At 38.6% G+C, this 25,420-nt stretch overlaps 1 protein-coding gene and 1 pseudogene across 1 annotated transcript; one reads left to right on the top strand and one right to left on the bottom strand.

Annotated features, from left to right (window-relative positions):
* Positions 1–1,066: 1,066 nt before the first annotated feature.
* Positions 1,067–20,843, top strand: ppp1r16a (protein phosphatase 1, regulatory subunit 16A). Its single transcript, XM_055176483.2, has 11 exons — positions 1,067–1,246; positions 4,232–4,615; positions 8,118–8,188; positions 12,550–12,695; positions 12,824–12,927; positions 15,289–15,413; positions 15,489–15,614; positions 18,528–18,603; positions 18,679–18,808; positions 19,094–19,244; positions 19,529–20,843. The coding sequence occupies exons 2-11, from the start codon at positions 4,387–4,389 to the stop codon at positions 20,018–20,020; spliced, it is 1,650 nt and encodes a 549-aa protein (XP_055032458.2). The 5' UTR covers positions 1,067–1,246; positions 4,232–4,386; the 3' UTR covers positions 20,021–20,843.
* Positions 3,161–3,277, bottom strand: LOC141363761 (5S ribosomal RNA; annotated as a pseudogene).
* Positions 20,844–25,420: the final 4,577 nt, after the last annotated feature.

The following is a 25,420-nucleotide window of genomic DNA, read 5'->3' as shown; positions in this document are numbered from 1 at the left end:
GGGCTATTTGTAACATTATTTAATTTCACAATTTTTTCTTTTTTGAGATTACATCTTGGAATTCTGGGTTTACATGATCTGACTAAACGGGCTGCTCGGAATTTAGTCATGTGACCACACCACCAGGGCACAAAAGCATGAGATGTGACGCGACTCTTAACGCTATATTAAAGTTTATATTTAATAAGCATAACACATGTCAATTAAAAAATAGAGTTTGATACCAGTTAATTATCAATTCACTTTAGATGCGTTATCTGAACTGTCAGACTAAAGACACTCCCTTCAAGTCATTTATTTATATAAATTTTTTAATCATTACTTTAATGTAAAGAAACATAGGCTAACAGTGTTGCAAAATTGTTGCAAAATTTTTAAAACTAGTTTTAGCCTTAAAACAACTCTACAGAAGGCAACATCAGATTTATCTGAATTTAGTTGTCAATTTACTTTAGTTAAATAACTCTGTCAATGTTGCAAAGTTTATTAATTATGAAAGAAACTCAATTCGAGAATAATAAATCAAAAGACTTAGTGTCATTATTCATCCAGAGCCATTCAGTCACTGATCATATAGGGTTTGCTGTCAGTGAGGATGCAGCTATGTTACATTAATTGATTTATTTATGTCCTCCCAGACAGGTAAAGAATGAGAAGGTACAGATAGTGTAATGTCCACAAGACTCAAAAATGTGTTGAAATTTGTTGCTGTGTTTAATTAGACGATTGGAGGTACGTCCCCAATATTTTATATCGTTACAAAGACTACTTTATAAAAAAGAAGAAGAATACAATAAATATAATATTATAATAATAAATCTTACAATAATATATCAATAAGTGTGATATGATAACAACAATATAATTTTGTATTGTACTTTTTACTGTACTTTTACTGTACTGTACTTTACTGTGCAGTTTCCGTATTAAACCCTGGGTCTCAGTCATATGAGACTGCCCTGTGCAGCGGTCACTGAAACGGTTCTGATTGGGGGGATAGCTATTTTCCCCTGACCAATCACAGATAATGTCCTGACCGTTAATCCCCGCCCAGTAGAGAGCCGCTGATCGTTGTTTGCCTGAGAACAGCGCCGACTGTCGGCATGCTGCGAGCGGGATGACGGGCCGAGGAGTGCTGCTGTTCTTACGGACGACGAACGTTTTTATTACTTCTTAATCCTGACTAAAATAACTTAAACGAGAATGAACAAGAGGTAATTCATACGGATTGGGTTCGGAGTAGCAGGTAAGAAAGAAGCGTTAATGTGATGTGTCAAACAGGTGTGTAACGTAAATGACAGGTGTGTGTTCAGGTGTTCACAGGCCACACATCACGTTACACAATGTCTTAATAGACAATAGCTGATGAAGTGTTGTAGTGTTTATCAGTGATAAAAGTGCTTTTGAGTCGTCGTCATCTTTGTCGTTATATCAAGAGTCCAGTGGAGTTGAGATGAACTCTGAACTTCAGACAGGTTAGCATTCTGCTAATAAACAGGAAACAGAGCCGTTACTATCAAACACACCTGTACAACACCACGATAGATTAAGTCATTACGGTAATGCATTTGGCCATGTACCATCATAAAACATTGTCTTTTGGAATATGATACTGTGGTAATACCGTGTTTTCTTGACATATACCATAGTATACAGTACTAGTGGATTCTTTACTGTATCCTAGAGAGTGTCATGTAAGTTTCATGGCAGGAATATGATATTAAGTCGCTACTATGTTACCATCACTGTAGCATGGCTGAATATGGTGAGTTAAGATATACAGTGAACTCTGTGTGTGTAAGTAACTACTGTTTAGGTTAGTAACTAGCCCACTATTCCTGTAACCCAGTTTGCCTCCTTATGTTTTCTAATGAGAAAGTACATACTTTTAGTGTTGTTGCTGCACCCATGTTTTACTGTTAACCAGCTTATCATTTCATCTTTTCTCAAGCATTGAAATACATGACTGCAGGCTAAAGTTACTTTGAAGCTCTGTAAATTCACTGGCATTCTTATGTGTTGGCTGTTTTCCAAGACTTTAGTTTAAAATATGTAGAAAATTAATGCTCAGTTATTAGAGTAACAAGTCTATATTTTTTTCTTACATTTATATAGCTCATTTATAATCAGACATTATCTTGCTAATGAGCATGTGAATGAAAGATGAGTTAATGATCATCTGAGTTCATTTATAAGCAATGTAGTTTTTTAAAATCCAATAGGCCATCAAGCTTCTTTACATTATGTTTAGTTTATATAAAGACATGGGTTTCAATCATTATCAGTCTATTAACTTTATAGCAGGTAGTAAAAGAAATAGTACACTCAATTATGAAAATGACCCCATCATTTACTTACCTTAATGCTAAACTAGGCTTTCCTCTTTCAGCTGAACACATTTGTAAGTGATATTCTGGCTCGTGCTTTATAATTTCATATAAAGGTTTGAAGCCCATCCATCATCAGAAACAGGAATTCATACAACTCCACCGGGTCAATATGTGTCCTTTATAGCGAAATTATATCTTTGTGAGAGAAAACAACTTCAATTTTCGTTTCATAGTTTTATTAAAATTGTCCATTGGAAATTAATTTGTAATTCGTTACATTTATATAGCGCTTTTCTGCAGCACTCAAAGCGCTTTACATATGAATGGGGGTTCTCCTCAATCACCACCAATGTGCAGCATACACCTGGATGATGCGACGGCAGCCATATTGCGCCAGAACGCCCACCACACACCAGCTTATTAGTGGAGAGGAGACAGAGAGATATAGCCGATGATCAAAAAAAGATCATACAGACTATGTATGCTTACACACACGTGCACCTATAAGACAAACATGTAATGTCCTTAATGTGACGTTATGAGGATAATTTGTGGAGAGGAGACAGAGTGATATAGCCGATGATTTTGTATATATGGGGAAGATTAGTAGGCCAATGGGCACGTTTGGTCAGGATGCGGGGCACACCCCTATTCTTTATCAAATGACATCCTGGGATTTTTAATGACCACAGAGAGTCAGGACCTCAGTTTAATGTCTCATGCGATAGACGGTGCTTTTTGACCGTCTAGTGTCCCCATCACTATACTGGGGTGTTAGGACCCACACAGACCACCGGGTGAGCACCCCCTACTGGTCTCACTAACACCTCTACCAGCAGCAACCTGGTTTTCCCAGGAGGTCTCCCATCCAAGTACTGACCAGGCTCAACCCTGCTTAGCTTTAGTGGGCAAGCTGTCTTGTGCTATAGGGTGATATGGCTGCTGTTTTTTGCCAGATAGAGGGATCCTTCTTTTATCTAAAATGGTTATGATGATTATGAACTGAAGATAAAGGCAAAAAGTTGGATCTACTTTAAAAAATTACTTTGTGAAAGATTTAAGTTGAAAAATGTTTAAAATTACTTTCATTTGGTAACGCCTAAAAATGTACGCTTTTTACTTAAATATTCACTTAAAGGTGCAATGTGTAAATTTTCTAAAAATCTAGTGGAGAGTTTGCGAATTACAACCAACGGCTCAGTCCACTGCTCACCTCTCGCTTTTGAAACACATAGAGAAGCTATGGTAGCCGCCACCGGACAAACATGTGATCGTCGGAGACAACTTATTAAACAAAAAAGTTTGGGCTTCTGTAGAAACATGGCGGCACAAAATGGCGACTTCCATGTAAGGGGACCCTCTGTGTATGTAGATAAAAACATCTCATTCTAAAGTAATAAAAACATAACGGTTCATAATGAAAGGTCTTTATACACCCCTGATTATATAGTTTTGTATATTATTTTGCATTTCTGTCAAGAGATCTTTCTAAAATCCTTTTAAAGTTGAAAAAGTTATTAATTGAGGAAATGTTTAACTTTATATAGTATATGTTGAGATGACAGTAAGACGTATTGTAGTAATGGTGGTAAAGTCCTTTAGTTTATGATGCTATGTGCTGTTTTAAATATCTGCTCCATTCGACCAATTTTTCAAGGGCTAAGCATATACTGTCACGCCTCTGGAGGACACTGGTGGACAATGTCTACAGTAATTTGATTATAAACTTCAGATGCACATTTCCAAATTTACTGTCTTCAATGGATGTTAAATGTGTGATAATATGAGACATGTGTATGTGAATAATGTCGCACAGTATAGCAGCTAAAGAGAAAGAATGTACTTTCTGCGGTCAGGAGCTGTTACTGTAAAACATGAACTCTCTTTCTTTCTTCTTTTAGATTTTCCTGCACAGTCCATGTGTGAATGATTGTCAAGAAAATGGTTGGATTTCATTGGCTAGATCTCCATGTTTGATGAATCCTTGTGACTGGAGACACAGAAGCCAGAAGTCTCGGTGGTATCGTGAAGACGTGAACAGTGCTGATTTGAGCATATGGCAGAACATGCGGAGCTGCTAGCTGAGATGGCCACAATCGGGCGTCTCTCAGCTACAGAACGTCTGAAGCACGCGCAGAAGAGACGCGCTCAGCAACTCAAAGGCTGGGCTCAGATTGAAAAAGACACCGCTCGCAATCATAAAGATAATGGGAAAAGCAAGAAAGTGACCTTTCCCACCAACGTGACCTTACTGGAGGCTGCAGCTAGGAATGACCGAGACGAAGGTAAGACTGGAAGATTGGAAGGGATCTTTTTACATCCTTGTGTCATTGGCAGTCGTGTGTATTAAATTATATTACATTAGAAATATTTTCACATTTATTAACTAAATAAGTTTGGGTTTTCGGAAATCAGTTTTCCAAATCAATAAATGAGATGACTGAAGTAACCGAAGACCAAACGTTTGGAGGAGTAGGAGCGAGGAAATGAGGAAGCATTAGTTTGAGTATTGAGAAGCACCCAAAGTGTAAAACCGCCCGCAGTTGAGAAAAAGTCTTTTGAAGTAAAACTCAAACATTTATAATCAATTCAGAGATTTCCCTAATCGATACTGGTTCATTAAATTGAAGCTTAATGAGAATCAGAAAACCAATATTTTTACCTTGGTGTAGTCAGTGTTAAATGTATCAGTCAGCAAATGAGCTGACAAATGTATAAGACGTATGGACCCTTCAGCGTTACACATATGCACTAAAGACTTCATTAATGTAGGGTTGACATTATTTTAACTGGGCTGTGTACAGTGCACACAGACAGGTTGAGTTAGAGGGGCTGTCTGCTGCCAATACTTGAAGGAAAGGGAAGTGGATGGCTAAAAGTAGGGTCATTTAAACCATTGTTTCTCAACTCTGTTCCTGGAGGCCCACTGCTCTGCACATGTTGTATGTCTCTCTGATTTGACAGACTCAGTTGAGTTCATAGGGATCTTTACTAATAGAGGGTATGCATTGACGTCACTTTTCCACGTGATTACGCCCTGTTGAGTGGCAAACATTCAACATAATGGCTGGTTTTCATAGCGGGTGCTGTGAAAATGCCAGTAAAACTGACTATTATCAGCTTAAATTGAATTTAGTTGGACTTGATAGCAGAGGTGGACAATACTTAGTTACATTAGTTAAATTTTCCAAGCATCTGTGCTTTATTACGGTGTTTGTATTGGGAAAACATTACTTCACTATATTCTAAAGCATAGAATCATACTGTGTATTCTTTAAAGCGTAACTAAACCCCAGGTCAGAGCCTGACTCCACCCACTTGCAATATTTGAAAAATGCAATAAAAGTGGGCAGATCCCAACTGAGATTTAGGGGACGAACTAAGCTCGTACCAAGTGTGTGGTGAGATCGTAACAAGGGCGTGGTGAGCTTGAACCTGCTTACGTCACGAGTCATTTTTTGGACCCAACATCCAATAGGAAAATTCAACTGCAGTAGCCACCGTTCAACCTGAAGAGGGCAGCACTCAGACGTTTTTACACCATATATTGTAGTATTGAAACACTTTATATCCAAATGTCAAAAAACTTACTAAAATCAATGAACAGCACTAATAAACCATCATTCTTACAGATCAGTAACTAAAAAAAGTTGGATTAGGGTTTAGTTACTCTTTAATATTGCATATTCAAATTGATTTAATACCTAATTACATTAAAATTGTGTGCTTTTACTTGACTAAAAGTACGTAATGTACTTAAATATTAAATGTTAAACAAAAACTTGTATTTATGAAATGTAATAAAGTAAAAATCCTGATAAAATGCTCCAAAATGTGTGTTTTTCAAAGAAAAACACATATAAAATACAAACACTTGAAAAATACTTTTAAGTAGAAAGTAAAACCTCTGCTTGATAGTGACCTTAGCAACTTGTCAACTCACCTGTGGTCAATAGACGTTGGCATGGACGAATTTACTTCTTTCAGTGTTTTTTTGTCAGTCTGTAAAACGATAGCTCCAAATTCTTGTGAAATCTGTTAGTACAGTTTATCGCACAACAGCAGTTTCCCATTTAGATGCGTTTCCCCGTGTTTTGCTGATTTGACATTGTACACAAATTCTGCCGCTCTGTCTTTTGCCACTCAGTGGGCATAACCGCAGGCACTTTCGCCGAAGGTGACGTCACGTGCATACCCTCTATAAGCTAATGATTTGAATCAGGTATGTTAAAGGAGACATACAAAATGTGCAGAGCAGTGGGCCTCCAGGAATAACGTTGAGAACCACTGATTTAAACTACAGTCTGACGCTTCTGATTTGAAGCCTGTAAGTAGCCTATGGTTTCATATTTAAAAATTTTCCTACCAACTATTCAAACAATGATTCTAACACAAGTTTTGAGCAGTGTGGAGTAGCGCTTGTTGTTTGTGAATTTTATTTATCCTGTATTTTACCAGGAATAATCCCATTGAGATAAAAAAATCTCTTCTACCAGGGAGTCCTGGCCAAAATGGCAGCACAGAGTTTCACACAAAAATATTTAAAGACAAACCATACAAAAAAGTCTTGTCCAGCAATGACACAAAAGTCCTGTCCAGCAACAACGAGACACGGTTCAAATAAGGAACCTTATTGGTGTTATAATGTTTCCAGCTGCGCTAAAAACGAGTTCTGATGGTGTACTGGTAGTAGAGTAGAGATGTAACAATTACAGGTTTAATGTTTAACAGCGATGTAAATGTTAGCATTAATGCAACATTTTTTTTATCACTTAACCCCGCCAGTGTCACGGCTCGAAAACTCCTGTCCAGCATCAACCAATTAAAGCAATAACATGAGACAAACACATTAATTCACGTCTGCTCCCATGTGTTTCAGATGACAGTGCTTTACTGACTGAATTTAAATCCAAAAAATTTCACATTTAGTGAAATCTAGTTGTACTGATGCATGTTTATTTAATATTTCTTTAGACAGATCTATCTTTTCTATTCATTGTCCATTAAATTATGTGATCTGATGAGTATAAAGCTCATTTCTTTCCTTACAACTGTTTATATAAAAATCTGATTTACTCACACACTGTTTATCTGAACTAGATGAACATTTATCTCACAACCCAAAATGTGCCAAAGTGTTTTACTTGCATGTAAAATCAATTTTAAATATGATTTGCATCAGTGCTTTACTTTTTTAGAAAATGCTCACAAAACCATGATAATCTTGATAACCATACTTTTGGTCACTATAACCATGATGTAAAATTTTCATACTGTTTCATCTCTACTAGTAATGATTGATTTATATGTTCTAGAATATCGTAGTACTTATGCTCTTTGTGATGCAACAGATTTGTGTCACTTTGCTGACAGCTGATTGTCCTGTTTGGGTTTGCGATCCCTTGATAAAACCTACTCCAGAGCAGTTTAGCCAATAGCTATGTAGGGTACCATGGCAATTAAAACCAATCCACCATTTTGAGCCTGAAAAACCCAAGTTTGCGCAAACTAAACTTAAACTTGCCTGGGCATTCCCTCAATGCAGCTTCATGCAACAGGCCACTGCTCTCTGTGCCATGCTTGCTTACTTCCTGACTAACAGTCAACGTGTGGTGATGTTCATTTCAGCATTTTCCAGGTTCTGTGAGATGTAAAATTTTAATAGCAACTATATCTAATGTTACACAGCTCACTGACGTGACTAGTCGAAGTGTCTGGCAGGTTGTCGAGGCCTGTTTATAATGGTTGTTGGTTTGTATTTTGTGTGACTTTGTGTGTTCATGACAGTGCAAGAGCTGCTGAATAATGGAGTCAGTCCAGACCTGTTTAATGAAGACGGCCTCACAGCACTACATCAGGTACACATGCACACATATGTTATTTATCACAGTTACACTACTGATGGGAATATGTGTCAGAATATATGTAAATCAGAAGATATTGCATTCATTTAATTCAATTTACATTTTATTCTATAGTGCGTTTTACAATGCATGTTGCTTTACAGAAAATGCTTTAAAGGTGCCCAAGAATGCATTGAAATAATATGTTAAATTGTTCTTTAAAGGAATAGTCCATTTTCTTAAAAGAAAATCCAGATAATTTACTCACCACTATGTCATCCAAAATGTTGATGTCTTTCTTCGTTCAGTGGGGAAGAAGTTGTGTTTTTTGAGGAAAACATTGCAGGATTTTTCTCATTTTAATGGACTTTAATAGACACCAACAATTAATACTTAACTCAACACATAACAGTTTTTTTCAACGGAGTTTCAAAGGACTATAAACGATCCCAAACAAGGCATACGGGTAGCGAAACGATTGTAATTTTTGACAAGAAAAATAAAAAATATACACTTTTGAGGCACAGCTTCTCGTCTAGATCTGTCGTGATGCGCCAGCGTGACCCCACGCAATACGTCATGATGTCAATAGGTCACAGAGGACGAACGCGAAACTCCGCCCCACAAGTGTGTTGAAAGAGGACCGTTCCTACGTTGTTGTATGTCAACTCAAATGTGCGTTTTATATATGTAACACGTGACCTCCATACGTCACTACGCATTTAAGTTAGGTCGCGCTAGACCGGACCTAGACGAAAAGTTGTGGTTTAAAAGAGCATATTTTTATTTTTCTTGTCAAAAATGACAATCGTTTCACTAGATAAGACCCTTATACCTTGTTTGGGATCGTTTATAGTCCTTTGAAACTCCGTTGAAAAAAACTGTTAAGTGTTGAGTTAAGTGTTAAGTGTTGGTGTCCATTAAAGTCCATGAAAATAAGAAAAATCCTGCAATGTTTTCCTCAAAAAACATAATTTCTTCTCGACTGAACAAAGAAAGACATTAATATTTTGGATGACATGGTGGTGAGTAAATTATCTGGATTTTCTTTTAAGAAAATGGAATATTCCTTTAAGATTTACATAGAAGGTATGTTACTTTATTAAGTGCAAAAATTATCCAGAAACGTTTTTACATGTCCATATACAACCCCAGGATTTGTCATTTGAATAAAATTGTATATTTTTGCCCCATTTGGAAGGGTCAGAAATAATGTTGAGCTCTGCTCTGATTAGTAGCTCACATTAGTAAACATCTTAACAACTTTGTTCTTAATTTAATGTGTAATTTAATGTTGTGGCATACATCTCAACTGTGACATCACAGTTGGTGTTATGTTGAGATTGACCTGTTGTCCAGGAGTCTTTTGTGTGCACAAGGTTTACATAAAAATGAGGAAACAAATGTGTTTAAGGCTCATGATATGTCATTACCATGTACAGAGCTCTTATTATTCATCTATGCCTATGTAAATACAGTTTTGCATTCTATGGCACCTTTAAGCATTAAATGCTCTTAGGGTTAGGATTAACCCTACACTGTGTGTGTGTGTGCGTGCGCGTGCGTGTGTGCACAAAGGCAGCTGTGTTAAAAAACATACACTACTGTAACGTTTCATTAGAACTTAGCACTGTTGCCTCACAGCAAGAAGGTCCCTGGCTAGGTCAGGTGTCATTTCTGGATGGAGTTTACATGCTCTCCCTGTCTCAGCGTGGGTTTACTCCGTTTTTCTGCCACAGGCCAAAACACATGCAGGTTAGGTGAATTGGAGATACCAAATCTCCCCTCCCCCAATAATATGAATAAACTTGTGTGGATCAACTTGTGTGTGGATTAACCGGTTCTCGCCATGAATATAACCATAGGTGCTGGAATGGCATTAAGAATAAACAAACAAAAGAATGAATCATGATTAATCTCTTCTTGTGTTTTCTAGTAATGAATGCGTTCAGTTCGTTTCAAGGCAAGTTATACAGATTCTTGTGAACGTGAGCTAATACAGATCAAGACAAACTGAAGCTGGAAATCATCTTTCTGTTTTCCTCTGTTTTGTCTGTAGCAGAGGTTTCTTGTATTCCTAAGGGTCTGTGTGCAGATTGTAAAACAACTCGTTTCATGACAGTAATTTTCTGTCACATATAAATTTTTTAAATATATCTGCCTTTTGGTAAACTTTATGTCATGGACGTGAAGTGTTCTCTTTAATCTGTTGTAAAAATTCAGATCAGTCAATATGAAGTTGCCGTACCTACTATAGCTTACATTATTTGTTTACATTTTCCAAGTCAAAGTAGGTGACAGACAACAGCATTCAGTAACTCAGTCTTAACAAAATAAACATCCGCTCGCACGCATGTAGGTGAAAGGTCAATCACTTTATAATAGTAGTAAAATTCAGACCAGCAGAATTACAAACATTGTTACCTGTGCACCTACAATCCATATTTTAACAAAACCAGATGGTGTAATGCAATTTATCTGCAATGTTGGAATTAAAGTAGTGCCTTGAAGTATGTCTGATGATTTAAATAAAACGCATCTACCGTAAAACTTCAAATAATAGCCGAGTCCCAAATAGACGCCTGTCTCTTTTAGACGCCTGGTGTGACGACAGGTTTGGGTAAATAAACGCCTGTCTCAAATAAAGGCCTGGTCTGTTTTTTAGTTTCCGGTTGTATTTAATCTTCTAAAACCCGTCAGATAGTCTGTTTAAGACAGTTCTATGGTGCAGATTGAACACGCTAAAGTTTTTTTTGCTTACCGGTAGATGTCACGTGAAAGACGCAGTCGTTCCTTTACTCATCACTATGACAACACAACAAGCTTCGTCGCCAGAATTGAGGTGATGATGACAGTAGCGAAGTGGCAATCGAGGGAGTCAGTACTTTTCCCGGTGGGCCGGTAGTGTTTTGGGGCCGCTGATAATAGCCGGGCTTTCAGTCTTTTGTCATGCATGCACTCCCGCCACACATTGTATTTCTCACGTGGAAACACTATTTATCATATTTAATATGCTGCAGCGCCTAAAATGTATCTGGCCGCACTGCTCTCTTTCTCTATCAAGCCTGTCTTCCCTAGAGTTCTAGTCGAGCGAGCCAATACAAAAAAAGAAAGAGGCTACACAATAGCCAATCAGAAAATAGCACTGTTGTATCTGGGTAAGATTTCACGCAACAACCAATAAAAAACATATCATTGTTTGCTTTATTTATACTGCCAATAATTTAAGACTGTTGTTCTTACACAAACTAATTTGTTAAACACATTCAAATTAAAAATAAAACGTAATATGTGGTAACCTCCTGCTGTCATTCTGGAACAATTAAATTAAAAGCGTGTCTCTTATAGACGCCTGTCTCTTTTAGACGCCTGGTGTGATGATAGGTTTGGGAAAATAAAAGCCCGGGCTATTATTTGAAGTTTTACGGTAATACATTTCCGGTCCATTTCGAACATGTAAAACGGTATCAGTGGTAAAACGGATCGCACTTGACCAGGCCCCACAGTTCAGCACCATAGACTGTAAAAAAAAGATGGACGACACCCGTTCGCTCTCTTCCATTGGTGAAAAGTGAAGCCGCCAGTTTCCCGATACGGCGCTGACATCTTGGCTCTTGAGTCTGCGCTGTAGAGTTTTCGGGACCAGTCCTGCGCAGTAGTGAGCAGGAAGTAAAGCCGCGAAATCAAGGCCCCGCCCTCGCAGAATGCGCATATCACACAATATCACAGCTGTCAATCATGACGTGACACCACCATTTTTATCATTAAATAACTAACTAAACACAAACTTATTTTAAAAACAAACACTTGAATTTACATCAGCATGATAAAAACTACAATACATGACAGAAACCAGCTTCGGAAAAAAGATAATTGAAGTGTAATTAAATTTTTTTGTTGGTCTCAAGTCCCATTGAATAACATGGGGAGGCAGGCTTTATGACCTATACTGGGACCAGTCACTGGGGGGCGATCGAGACGTTTTGGCTTCACTTTTCAGGGCTTGTGAGGCACGCTTGTTTGGCACGCATGAGATTCATGGATTAATATGCTAATTTAAATGTAAAAAACACACATGCATTTAAATGTGTCCAGTCAAACTCCAATCAGATGTGATCATCCCTATGCCCTTTAAAGATCTTGATGTGTAAACTTTAGAAAGAGTTGCACTACTGTGTCTCATACTGCAGTCGATTAAAATACAAGAAATCAATGAAAACGACGTCATTTTCTCTTTATGTTGGGTGACTCTTTATGCTGCTGCATCTTCCCAAAGCACTGTTTGGAATTCAAGCATATTTATTTGGGTGTAACACATAACTTTAATGAATATGGTTGGTCAGTCACCTTACTGTATCTTCTTAATTTCTCTGCAGTGTTGTATAGATGATTTTGTGGATGTGGCACGTTGTCTTCTGGATGCGGGCGCTAACGTCAACGCGTGTGACAGCGAGCTGTGGACTCCACTGCATGCTGCAGCCACCTGCGGACACACCAACCTTGTCCAGTTACTTCTAGATGCGTGAGTCTTTATGTTTATAGTAGGGTTATTATTAGGGTCCTTGTGCACAATGTTTATCCTTTAAATGTTTTGATCTGAAGCATTTAAATACAAAAATGACATGCTGCCTGTGATGTTGATGTGTTCAGGGGTGCAGATCTGTTGGCGGCGAATGCAGATGGGAACATGCCGTATGATCTGTGTGAGGATGATGCCACGCTAGAACTCATAGAGATGGTCATGGCTGAGCAGGGTGAGGGGCTTATAATAAATACCACACATGTTGTGTGTAGTAGGACCGGGTGGTATATCAGAGTTTTGTACATTGTGGATACCGCGGAATGTAAATACGTGAGCGTGGCTAACTCTGCACTTTTGCAGTGTAGACAGAGTGTGATGGAGAACAATAATCCACACATAACAAACAAACAAGTCATTTCTGTAATTTCATAATAAACCCAAGTAAATCCACGGTGTCTCTCTCTCTTTCTGTCTCTCTCTCTCTCTCTCTCTCTCTCTCTGCTGAAGCGATGTAGTTTGTCTCCTCAAAACGGGCTCATCACCTCATAGCACCTATGATAATTATAATCTCCATATCTAAACATCAGTCTTTCATATACAGGAATTTTTCCTGTCTGTAGTTTTGTATATACAGTGAGGAAAATAAGTATTTGAACACCCTGCTATTTTGCAAGTTCTCCCACTTTGAAATCATGGAGGGGTCTGAAATTGTCATTGTAGGTGCATGTCCACTGTGAGAGACATAATCAAAAAAATCCAGAAGTCACAATATATGATTTTTTAACTATTTATTTGTTTGATACAGCTGCAATTATTTGAACACCTGTCTATCAGCTAGAATTCTGACCTTCAAAGACCCGTTAGTCTGCCTTTAAAATGTCTACCTCCACTCCATCCTAAATTAGATGCACCTGTTTAAGGCCGTTAGCTGGATAAAGACACCTGTCCACCCCATACAATCAGTAAGAATCCAACTACTAACATGGCCAAGACCAAAGAGCTGTCCAAAGACAATAGAGACAAAACTGTACACCTTTCAAAGGCTGGAAGGAGCTACAGGGGAATTGCTAAGCAGCTTGGTGAAAAAAGGTCCACTGTTGGAGTAATCATTAGAAAATGGAAGAAGCCAAACATGACTGTCAATCTCCCTCGGACTGGGGCTCCATGAAAGATCTCACCTCGTGGGGTCTCAATGATCCTAAGAAAGGTAAGAAATCAGCCCAGAACTACACGGGAAGAGCTGGTCAATGACCTGAAAGAGCTGGGACCACTGTTTCCAAGGTTACTGTTGGTAATACACTAAAATGTCATGGTATGAAATCATGCATGGCATGGAAGGTTTCCCTGCTTAAACCAGCACATGTCCAGGCCCGTCTTACCCATGGCTGTTTGCCAGTGATCATTTGGAGGAGTCATGGGAGAAAGTCATGTGGTCAGATGAGACCAAAATAGAACTTTTTGGTCATAATTCCACTAAACTTGTTTGGAGGAAGAAGAATGATGAGTACCATCCCAAGAACACCATCCCTACTGTGAAGCATGGGGGTGGAAGCATCATGCTTTGGGGGTGTTTTTCTGCACATTGGACAGGGCAACTGCACTGTATTAAGGAGAGGATGACCGGGGCCATGTATTGCGATATTTTGGGGAACAACCTCCTTCCCTCAGTTAGAGCATTAAAGATGGGTCAAGGCTGGGTCTTCCAACATGACAATGACCCGAAGCACACATCCAGGATAACCAAGGAGTGGCTCTGTAAGAAGAATATCAAGGTTCTGGTGTGACCTAGCCAGTCTCCAGACCTAAACCCAATAGAGAATCTTTGGAGGGAGCTCAAACTCCATGTTCCTCAGCGACAGGCCAGAAACCTGACTGATCTAGAGAAGATCTGTGTGGAGGAGTGGGCCAAAATCCCTCCTGCAGTGTGTGCAAACCTGGTGAAAAACTACACGAAACGTTTGACCTCTGTAATTGCAAAGGCTACTGTACCAAATATTAACATTGACGTTCTCAGGTGTTCAAATATTTATTTGCAGCTGTATCATATAAATAAATAGGTAAAAAAAATCATTCATTGTGATTTCTGGATTTTTTTTAGATTGTCTCTCACAGTGGACATGCACCTACGATGACAATTTCAGACCCCTCCATGATTTCTAAGTGGGAGAACTTACAAAATAGCAGGGTGTTCAAATACTTATTTTCCTCACTGTATGAATGAAGCCTGAAACCGATTTCGAAATATCCGAACGTATGCCCTTTTTTCCTGTTTACACGGCCATAGAACACATCCGATCTGTGTCACATATAAGCAAAAAAATCGGAAACGGGTCACATTTCACTGACCGTGTAAACGAGGCCTAAAAAGAAGCATAGCAAGCAGAATCGCACAATATATTGTTACACCCCTAGCTGCTTGTGTTGTTACTAAACAAGCTCATACTTTTGTACATGCAAATGTAAGTGCTTTCTCAGATATTATAAAGCAATTGATGAAATAAGCTTCCGCAACTTTAAAGAGGTAAAAAGGGTAAAGAGGTAAAGAGATGACTGTATGCAAAAGATATCCAATAAAACGGATTTTTGTGTAAAGGAATCACTCAGGAACGAATAGATGAATGTCGCAGGGCCAAAGAGAGAGAGATGCTGCAAGACTTGCACAAGCTGCTTGCGAGTGATGGCGATCTGGGAGTGAGGGATGAGCAAGGCGCGAGTCTGGTGAGAAAGACGTCAAAACAGTTCTGTTTCTTACATTTTATCTATAAACCCTTAACCCTGTTTTCCTCTGTGCAGCTGCACATAGCCGCTGCTAATGGGTACGTGTCTGTTGGCGAGCTGCTGCTGGAAAACAAGGTCTCTCCTGATGACAAGGATGTTGACGGCTGGACACCCCTTCATGCTGCCGCCTGCTGGGGACAGGTAAGCACTGCCAAACTTAAAGCGATAGTGCGCCCAAAAATGAAAATTACCCCATGATTTACTTACCCTCAAGTCAGAGATGGGGACTCGAGTTTGAGACTCGGACTCGAGTGCGACTTAAGTCGCACACACAGTGACTTCAGACTCGACTTGAGACTCGACCCTCAAAGACTTCAGACTCGACTCGGACTCGAGCCGCGCGACTCGTGAACAATGTTTATTTTTAGGAAACGTCTGATAAGCTCGCTGTCATAGCTCCCTCCGTTACCTACAACCTGCCCACGACGTAACACGTGACGTATCTACTCCGCTCGCGCGCCCGCGAACACACATGTTGACTGCACCTGCATCTGAAGCTTTGGGTAGTGCTGTGACGGATCCGCGGTTCGGCTCGCATGCGATTTGCGGATTAATATGCAATTTAAATAGGGTAAGTTTATCATTGTTTCTAAGGCTTGCAATTGTTTAAATGGTTAAACAGTTTAACCGCAAAAAGGCGCTCAAGTGAGCAGATTTCTGTACGCACATGCGGTTAAGTGTGTCCGGTCCAGCTCCAGTCAGGTCCAGAGTTGCGCTACTTTGTGTCAAACTGTAGTGTAGTCCATTAACATACATTTGCTGAATAGAGCAATGAAAAACAACATAACGTTTTTATTTGAAGCGACTGCTGCATCTTCTTCCTGAAGCGCTCCGCCTGTGTTTAGTGCCCTCAGTAGTGTACATACAGAGAGAAGTGTTTCAAAAGTTAAGCCAACATAAAATCTTTCTTTTCTGGACAAGGCACATACATACACGCAAAATGATCTCACAGTATTCTTTTTCTGATAAAACATTTTTGTTTATGTCTTAAGAAACCAGTCAGAAACCAGTCTTATTATTTGTTCTAAATAAAGAGACAGTAACCTCAATTAACCTACTTAAGTCTGTGTCATTAATGTTAATCAAACAACCCAAGACAAACAGAAAATCACTTCTATTGCTCAAAAATAATAATAATAATATTTAATTTGTACAATAAAGACAGTGTTATTATCCATTTAATTTAATTTCTGTACATAATGCTAATTTTAGACCTTACTTAATGTGCAACTATGTTCTTTTTTATAAATGTTAATAATTTCTTTATTTGTTGTTATTAGAGTTTTATTTGTTACAACGAGACTTGAGACTTGACTTGGACTCGAGCTCAAAGACTTCAGACTTGACTCGAACTCAAGCTCAGAGACTTGTGAGCATCTCTGCCTCAAGTCATCCGAGATACATATGTCCATCATCTTTCAGACCAACACATTTTCAGTTATTTTAGAGAATGTCCTAGCTATTCCAAGCATTATAACAGTTGAAAATGGGGTCCACAGTCCAAGTGCAAAGAATGTGCATCCATCCTTCACAGAAGTAATCCACACTGCTCCAGGGTGATAAATAACGGTCTTCTGAGGATAATCATTGGAATTTTGTAAGAGAAATATCCATCTTTCATTTTTTTTTTACTTTATATGCCCTTACGGTAGAGTGGCCATTCGTGCCAGTTCCGCCGGATACGTCCCAAAATTGTTTTCGGGTTCGTTCTCCGGAAGTCGCGTTGCTCGACCGCATACGTCATCGAGGTTCTCACATTTCAGTTAAAATACATTAGAAAATTAAGATTTATTTCTTTTAAGACATACAATCATTGTAGTTTCATTCTTACCTTGAAATGTAACGGTTGATTTTCTGAAATTAAACCCGAAATATTAAACCTTGATGACGTATGCGGTCGACCAACGCAACTTCCGGAGAACGAACCCGAAAACATGTTCGGGACGTGTCCAGCGGAACTGGCACAAATGGCCACCCTACCTTACAGGCTGATTGCCAACAAAACACAGACATTTGATGCAGATTTACGTACTGCCTGCGGTTCTGACATTGATGGGTGTGCCCTTGCTCTCGCTCTGATTTGCGCTTTTTGGTGAGAAGTGCCCATACAAGGCTTTCCACAGTACATCTGCGAGAACTTTAGCATGAGAATCCAACTCTTTAACGATGTAAATATGTCACCTTATAAACCACCATTTTAAAGTTATAATTGTGAAGCATCAGGCATCACACTGTTAATTGTCAGGAGTCACATTTCTTTGACAATTTTACAGTTTCTCTCATCTTTAAAGCATTAATAATTTAATTTAGTCATTCAAATAAAAGTAAAATCTAGCATGTCTATACACTCACCTAAAGGATTATTAGGAACACCTGTTCAATATCTCATTAATGCAATGGTGTAATGGTGTGAGGGATGTTTCCTGGCACACTTTATGCCCCTTAGTGCCAATTGTGCATCGTTTAAATGCCACAGCCTACCTGAGCATTGTTTCTGACCATGTCAATCCCTTTATGACCACAATGTACCCATCCTCTGGTGGCTACTTCCAGCAGGATAATGCACTATGTCACAAAGCTCGAATCATTTCAAATTGGTTTCTTGAACATGACAATGAGTTACTGTACTAAAATGGCCCAAACAGTCACCAGATCTCAACGCAATAGAGCATCTTTGGGATGTGGTGGAACATCCCACAAATCTCCATCAACTGCAAGATGCTAGTAGATATCCTACTATAGATATCCTATCAATATGGGCCAACATTTCTGAAGAATGCTTTCAGCACCTTGTTGAATCAATGTCACGTAGATTAAGGCAGTTCTGAAGGTGAAAGGGGGTCATGCACAGTATTAGTAAGGTGTTCCTAATAATCCTTTAGGTGAGTGTATGCGTCCAAATCAGCACTGTCTTGTCTTTATTGTACATAATGCAGCATGTAACTAAAAAAGCTGAAAGTTCTTCAAAACCAACTCTTGAGAGAATAGAGAAAAATGTTAGTTGGCTTTAACCACACAGGTGTGATGATGACGTCTTTTATTCTGCTCTGATAGATGCAGATGGTGGAGCTCCTGGTGGCAAATGGCGCAAGTCTAAACGCCAAGTCTAATCTGGACGAGACGCCTCTGGGTAAGACATGTGCCATGTGTTTGGGCACGAGTGACATGACAAGCATTCCTTTGTTGAGCTGTCATTGTATTGCAGATGTGTGCGCTGATGAGGAGGTCCGGGCCAAAATAATGGAGTTGAAACAGAAGCACGATGCCATCATGAAGGGTCAGGAGAAGCACAAGAGTGCTCTGCAGAGACGCGTGTCCAGCGCAGGCAGCAGAGGGTACAGACCCATTACTCTCCATTTCTAATAATGATATAAAACACCTGATTATTAACTTACAATAGAAAAAACATGAACAATTTCTTTCTGCTACATTTTTTAAGTCCTCCTGGAAAATTTATACACAGTACTCTTTCTGATGATATGGTAGATGGCCTATCTACACTTACTGTTATAGCTCTAAAGTTCCAGCATATAAATGAACATTATCATCATATCAACTGATGTTTTATATTAGCTTATTGTAGGCAATTAATTTGAGATGAATGTCCTGTTATTTTGCAGTAAAGTGGTAAAACGCAGCAGTGTAAATGAGCGCAGCAGTCTCTACCGCAGAGAGCATCAGAAGGAGGCCATGGTGTGGCAGGAGAGACAAACAGAAGCGCTGGAAGATGATGAGGACAGACAGACAGACGCTGAACTCAACACTGCACTGGTGACCATCATACTTCATTCAAATCTTAATACAGGATTCATTACCAAAATTACTCCAAAAGCGCTAAAAAAGCGTTCGGTAGGAACTGTAAGGTGTTACCTGTACTGGTTACACTTTATAATAAGGGTCCATGAATCATAATGAAATAAGACATAAATGTATTTTTACTCAAATATGAACCAATGTTGAGATGTTGGATGCCACCCGTACAGAGGTGATGAATAGATTGATTGTGTCTCTGATGTTTAACCAGACGCGTGACTGAAGCTTTTGTTTTCCTCCAGGTGTCTAGCTTTGATTCCTCCCCAATCCCTTCATCACAGGCTGCTGATGTGCAGAAGGGACCTCAGGACTCGGTTTTGGGGAACGGCAGTGTGCTGTCATCGTCTTCATCTCTTCCGGGGGAGGATCTAGAAGGAGGCCTCACGGACCGCAGCGCCTCCTATCAGCTAGCCTCCGGAGGTGACGGTATGAGCAGAGAGAAATCTCACCACACGCTTGCCGATCTCAAACGACAAAGAGCTGCCGCTAAACTTCAAAAGCACCCCGCACCGCCGTTACCTACGTCCGCAGGCGTCCAGGATGAGTTTTCGGTGGATGAGACGGTCGCAGAAGCGGCCCCGGCTCCCCTAGAGTCCCGTGCTGCAGAGCAACCTGATGTGACCCCTGATGCTGTGTACTTTACCCCATCTAGTGGAGATCCACCGTTATTAAAGCTGAAGGCGCCGGAGGAAGACACCAGCACCACGAAAGAGCCATGCTGTGGGCTCATGTAGTGAGAACACGGCAATCACAAAACGCTGAATATCAGGCAGGTATGTGGAAATGAGCCATGCTGTGGAACCTGCACATCAAGTATTTCAACACTAATAACAATATTAGCTTGCATGATGGATGGATGGACATTCACACAGCTTCTGATGAATATACAGAAACCCATGAATCATACGGAGAAGGTTTTCTCAAGTGCAATACTTCACACTCCAACACACTACGCACTATATGATTCAATAGCTGTTTTATGGCATTTTTTTGTCAAATGCTAATAAAGTAAAACAGTTTAGATGTTCAATATAAACGCAGTCTTGTGTGACTCAAACTACTGTAACCGAGAGGAATATCTCATGTAACAGATTTGTGTGATGGATCATTACAGTTTATTTCATTAACGCTTTACAGTGAGGTTTCACTCATAACACATCACTTCATGCATTAGCTAACATAAACTAAGAATGAGCAACAACATATAACATTTTTAATCTTTGTTAGTGTTAATATCAATACTATTAGTCATTGTTTGCTTATAAGAGTTCATTGTGCTTTAACTTATGTGAACAGATGCAACTAATTTAAAAATATATCAGTAAATGTTGAAATAAGCTAACTAATGTTAACAAATGGAACCTTATTGTAAAGTGTTACATTTTTTAATTCAGCGTTTATTTCATATTGGTGACTGAAACTTTCACACAGACGCTTTTGAATTTCATCACATCGTGCACCAAACACTAAGCCAGCTTCTCTTTTCTCTTCACATATCAATGTTTATTGCATCAGACTGCCTTTTAGATCGTTTTAAATAAAACATATCAAAGATCACGACGACTCGTGATTAAACTTAAACTATTAAATTTAAACGATTCAAATTAAATGTATAAAAAAAACGGAGCCAGAAAATATTTAATGATTGCTTGATGTTTGATTATTTAATTTATGGTTTAAGTTATTGTTATTTTTTTCATAAAGTATCACATTTTTGTTTGCTATCATTTCAAGTGCTTTTATACCTCATTCAATCGAAACAGATGATGAACCTGCTCATGATGAATGTTTAAAATGAAATCACAATTTATTAATATTGCACAAGATAACGCATTTGGGGATTTTATCTTGGGCAATATGTGCAGTATTTACTCAATCGTTGTTAATGATGTTTGGAATACATCATTTTAATTTAAAGTTTTTGTAGAGCTACAATGATGTTTCTTTATTTAAAAAAATGGTCTGTAAAAATGTTGGAATAGTCAAAAAAATCTTTTTTATACATATATACATATATATTTAATGAACTTTAAATGTTTGTGTAACTATCACAGAGTTACTCTTCATTCCCTGTGTTTTCACCTAATTTAATAAACCACTTGTAAATAAATAAATGGCCACTCATGCTTGCGTTTGTTGTCACGATACACAAAAAACACAAGACACACATTGACAAACAAACACTACTTACACATAACACTGTGAGCACCTAAACACAGCAATGACATCATATTATCTTACATACACTTTTGTTTACATCACCACACTTGTTTGTTTTTCTTTGCTGTGAGGGCATGGTACTAGCAGAACACTAGATTTACTTTTAACTTAATACAAATTATGTAAGGAATAACCGACAACGGGTCGTTTAATTATTCGGAAATAATGCACACCCAAGGTGGTTAAGCGAAAGACGTGAAGCGAAATTACACCGTGGGTGTACATTATTTTCACATTTATTACACAATTGTTCCACGGTTAGCATAGACATTGCTCTGGTGGTTATTTTAAGATATTTGACAGGTCAGACACCTGTGAAACATTTCTTAACCAATCAGAATAAAGCATTCGGCAGACCAGTGGTATACAATAAAAATTATTTCACTTATTAACTTTAACTTTATTGACTTTAAACAAAATATTAGTACAGTAGTCCACCTGAGTAAAATAATATATAATAAATTCCTCAAGTGTAAAGTAGTAAGAAGTTTATTTTAGGTGCAGTCTGCTAACTTGAGTAAAGTACAAATTAACTTTTTTCTGCAGGGTCCATGATCTCTGAAAGCCAATGTTGACATTTGAAATCACCTAAACAAACACGCCCCTACCCCAATAGAATCTGGACCTTCTGTTGATAGACCCGCCCACACATACGCAACCCAGGCAACCATTGTTTAGTAGACACGCACCTTACTGCTGATTGGCTACAAGTGTGTTTTGGTAGTTGGTAGTGTGTTTTTGCTAGTTGTAGTTTAATTAAGGTTTAGGTTCTTTAAAAACACCATTGTCATTCAGCTCTTATATTAGTTTTTATATGTTCTTATTAGTTCTTATGAGTTTAATTACTATTTATTCAAATGTCAAAAATTGTTTTGTAACATTAACTCTTTCCCAACCAGCTTTTTTTATGATTTTCACAAAAGGTTAATTCCTTCAAGAAAATGTTCTTCTTAATATATATAAACATACAATATATCAAATGAAAGAACAGACCCTCTGCTTTCAAACAAACAAAAATATTTCACCCTATCTTCATTTGTTCTGTTTTTATAAGTTGGGTAAGAGCGCCACCCAGTGGATAATAGCGGAAATAAGGATTGCTGTAAAAACTTGTCATTGGGAAGCGTTTCTCTTAAAGCTCCCATATGTCAAGGCTTTTTAGGGTTATATTTTAGGGTATGATGTCCTTAAGAATATATATTTGCAGTTCAAGTACTAGAAACAATCTCTATATATTTTTACAGCTCCTCTTTCAGGAGCTCTGCTAAAACAGGTCGTTTTGGCCTGTAATAAGTAATATTCATGAGCCTCTCTTCTAATAGAGACAGAGTGCAGTTATGCAAATTTGAAAAACACGCCTACCGGGGGGGAAAACAATCCCGTCTCCATTGACTTTGTATGGCGAGAGGTCGCCTCCTTGTCATTTCTGGCATATAACAAAAATCAGAATAATGCCTAAAAGCTGCTGTGTGACAATATGTACAGCTAACAAGCCAAAGAACCCAGAAATAAGTTTTTATAAGCTGTCGAGCCGTTAAACCCAGCCTTTAAGGAGAAAAAAGTGGATCGCCGACTACGTTTCCCCCTAGTGGACACAGTTCTACTAATATGAGTACTATGAAAAGTTGCCTGTTTTCCACTTTTGTGTCTATAAACGCTCATTTTTTGAGGTCGACAGCTTATAAAAACTTATTTCTGGGTTTTTTGGCTTGTTAGCTGTACATATTGTCACACAGCAGCTTTTAGGCATTATTCTGTTTTTGTTATAAGCCAAAAATGACAAGGAGGCAGCCTCTCACAATACAAAGTCAATGAAGCCGTCGCGAATGTGCCGCCACAAACTGCAAGTATGGAAAAAAAACTTTTCTTGTGTTCCTGGTTCTCTTCCTGTGGATGTTTTTCATCGCTAAAAGGGAGTTTGGGAACTTATAGCAGAACACAGATAACAACATGTTTGCTCAAGACAGCGCAAGCTAGCAGTAAAGCTAATCTTTTAGCGATGACGCTGATGACGATTCTCTCAGACCAATTAGTGATCTACTGTCTTTTCACGTCACGTTTGGTATCAGCTCGGGTCGCTTGGAACCCCAACTGAGGTGGTACGAAAAAAAGTATTGGGTACGTACTGCACCCAATGGAAAAGCTCCCAAAAGTAAGCTGACCCAAACTAAACCAAACCGTGTGGTACTATGCAATGGAAAAGCGCCATAAATGTTAGGTTAGTAAACCAACAGACCAGTGGCGTAACGTCTGGGCATGCAGGGTATGCACATGCAAATGGGCCCGGGCCAATAGGGGCCCAGCCCTGGGCCTGCCCCAGCTTTTAATTAAAAAAAATTAAATTAAATTTTTATTTGTGGCCGCAATAAATATATTTTTGTATGCTTATCATGTGTAGTGATGTCTTATTTCTCCGTAATGTCTAATTTCACCTTCATTTCTTGTTTGCGTTTATAATTTTTTTTGCACTCTGCGGCTGCCGTAGACTGCTACGCCATAATATTTTTACATGACGCATCGCCACACCGAAAAAAAAGAAAACACAGTGTGAGAGGTTACTATAGCGGCTATCTACATGAACATTAAGGATGGACAATTAAAAAACATAAAAGTGGGGCCTTAAAGAGAAGGCGAAGAAGTTAGTCACGAGTCAAAAACTACCCAAAACATGTCGTTTTTATTTATTTAAATCTACCCTTTAAAGTAAAAAAGTCAAGTAACAATATTTGACTACCTTATTAAAAGTAGATGTTGTTAACAGACATGAGCGCCAGTGGGGGGGGGTTTGGCTTATGGGGGCCCGTTCATTTTTTTTGCATATGGCCCCGGAACTGACTTGCTACGCCACTGCAACAGACACAGAGACTTTAGACTGCAAAGAGATTTTAACCTTACCAAGTTTAACTCAATAAACAAACAGACACCAACAGGGCCGGTGCCTGTACCTTAAGAAAACAAACAGCATCTGATTTCCAACAGATATTCTATCAAAACCGGTATACCAAAGACTTTAACGTTACAAAACAACACGTAAGCGTCTAGTTAGCAACACGTTAGCATCACGTTAGCATTGCATAACTGTTTACAATATATAATTTCAGTTTTCTGAGGACAGTGAATGGTGGACAGTGCTCGGGGTGGAGACTGAAGCCTGTGTTTTGGTGACATAGCAACTTTATGGAAGTACAAACAAACTGTTTTAACTCACAGCTACTTCAAGCAGGCTGTGTGAATTTGACTCTTAAATGACTGTTTTGAAACTTGGTACTTACACAGCCCCTAGACCTCAGTTATCATGAAAAACCAATAAAATTTCAGTTTTGACAATATGGGACCTTTAATTGACGAGATAACTCCTCAATGGCGGTGAAAGAGTTAAGTGTGTGCGCAGAGCGAGCGTTTGTGCCTGCAGTGCCAAGGCATGCAGTGTGCTGTCTGTGTACAATTTAAATTTGTTTGATGATCTGTATGCAATAATATAAGAAATCTGGTTGGGGGCAACACTTTTTTTACACCACTGTAACTAACAGTGGATTTTATTCTGAAATTATGATTAAAAGACTTCAACATCTATTGTGTCAAGCAGAACGGTTCAGTGTGGGAGTCAGGCCCTCTAGCATGCAGTGAAGTTTACATACATAAGGCTGTAGTCTGTCATGCTTATAAAGCTCGACCTCTCTAAATGTTTCCTTATGTAATAATCGTTATATTTTATTTCAAAGAAAATCTTTATTTTTGGAGGACTGGTGGCAAAGAGGTATTTGGTCAGTGTTATGGATAAAAATGGTTGCTTCCTTAGCTATATTGATTTCTGCTCTAAATTAAATTTTGTGTGTGAGGAAAAAGTTTATTTGAAAGTTTTTAAAAGTATTCCCTTACCATTCCTTTATATGCTAAAGGAGATTTTAAAATAT

This window comes from Misgurnus anguillicaudatus, chromosome 4, assembly GCF_027580225.2.
Source record: "Misgurnus anguillicaudatus chromosome 4, ASM2758022v2, whole genome shotgun sequence".
Lineage (NCBI taxonomy): Eukaryota > Metazoa > Chordata > Actinopteri > Cypriniformes > Cobitidae > Misgurnus > Misgurnus anguillicaudatus.
Note: the sequence above shows the minus strand (reverse complement) of the source record. Positions and strands in the feature narration are given on the sequence as shown.

Coding starts and splice junctions, on each gene's coding strand:
- ppp1r16a (XM_055176483.2), top strand. CDS start 4,387: ATGGCAGAACATGCGGAGCTGCTAGCTGAGATGGCCACAATCGGGCGT. Junction 4,616..8,117: donor TAGGAATGACCGAGACGAAG/GTAAGACTGGAA, acceptor TGTTCATGACAG/TGCAAGAGCTGCTGAATAAT. Junction 15,615..18,527: donor CTGCCGCCTGCTGGGGACAG/GTAAGCACTGCC, acceptor CTGCTCTGATAG/ATGCAGATGGTGGAGCTCCT.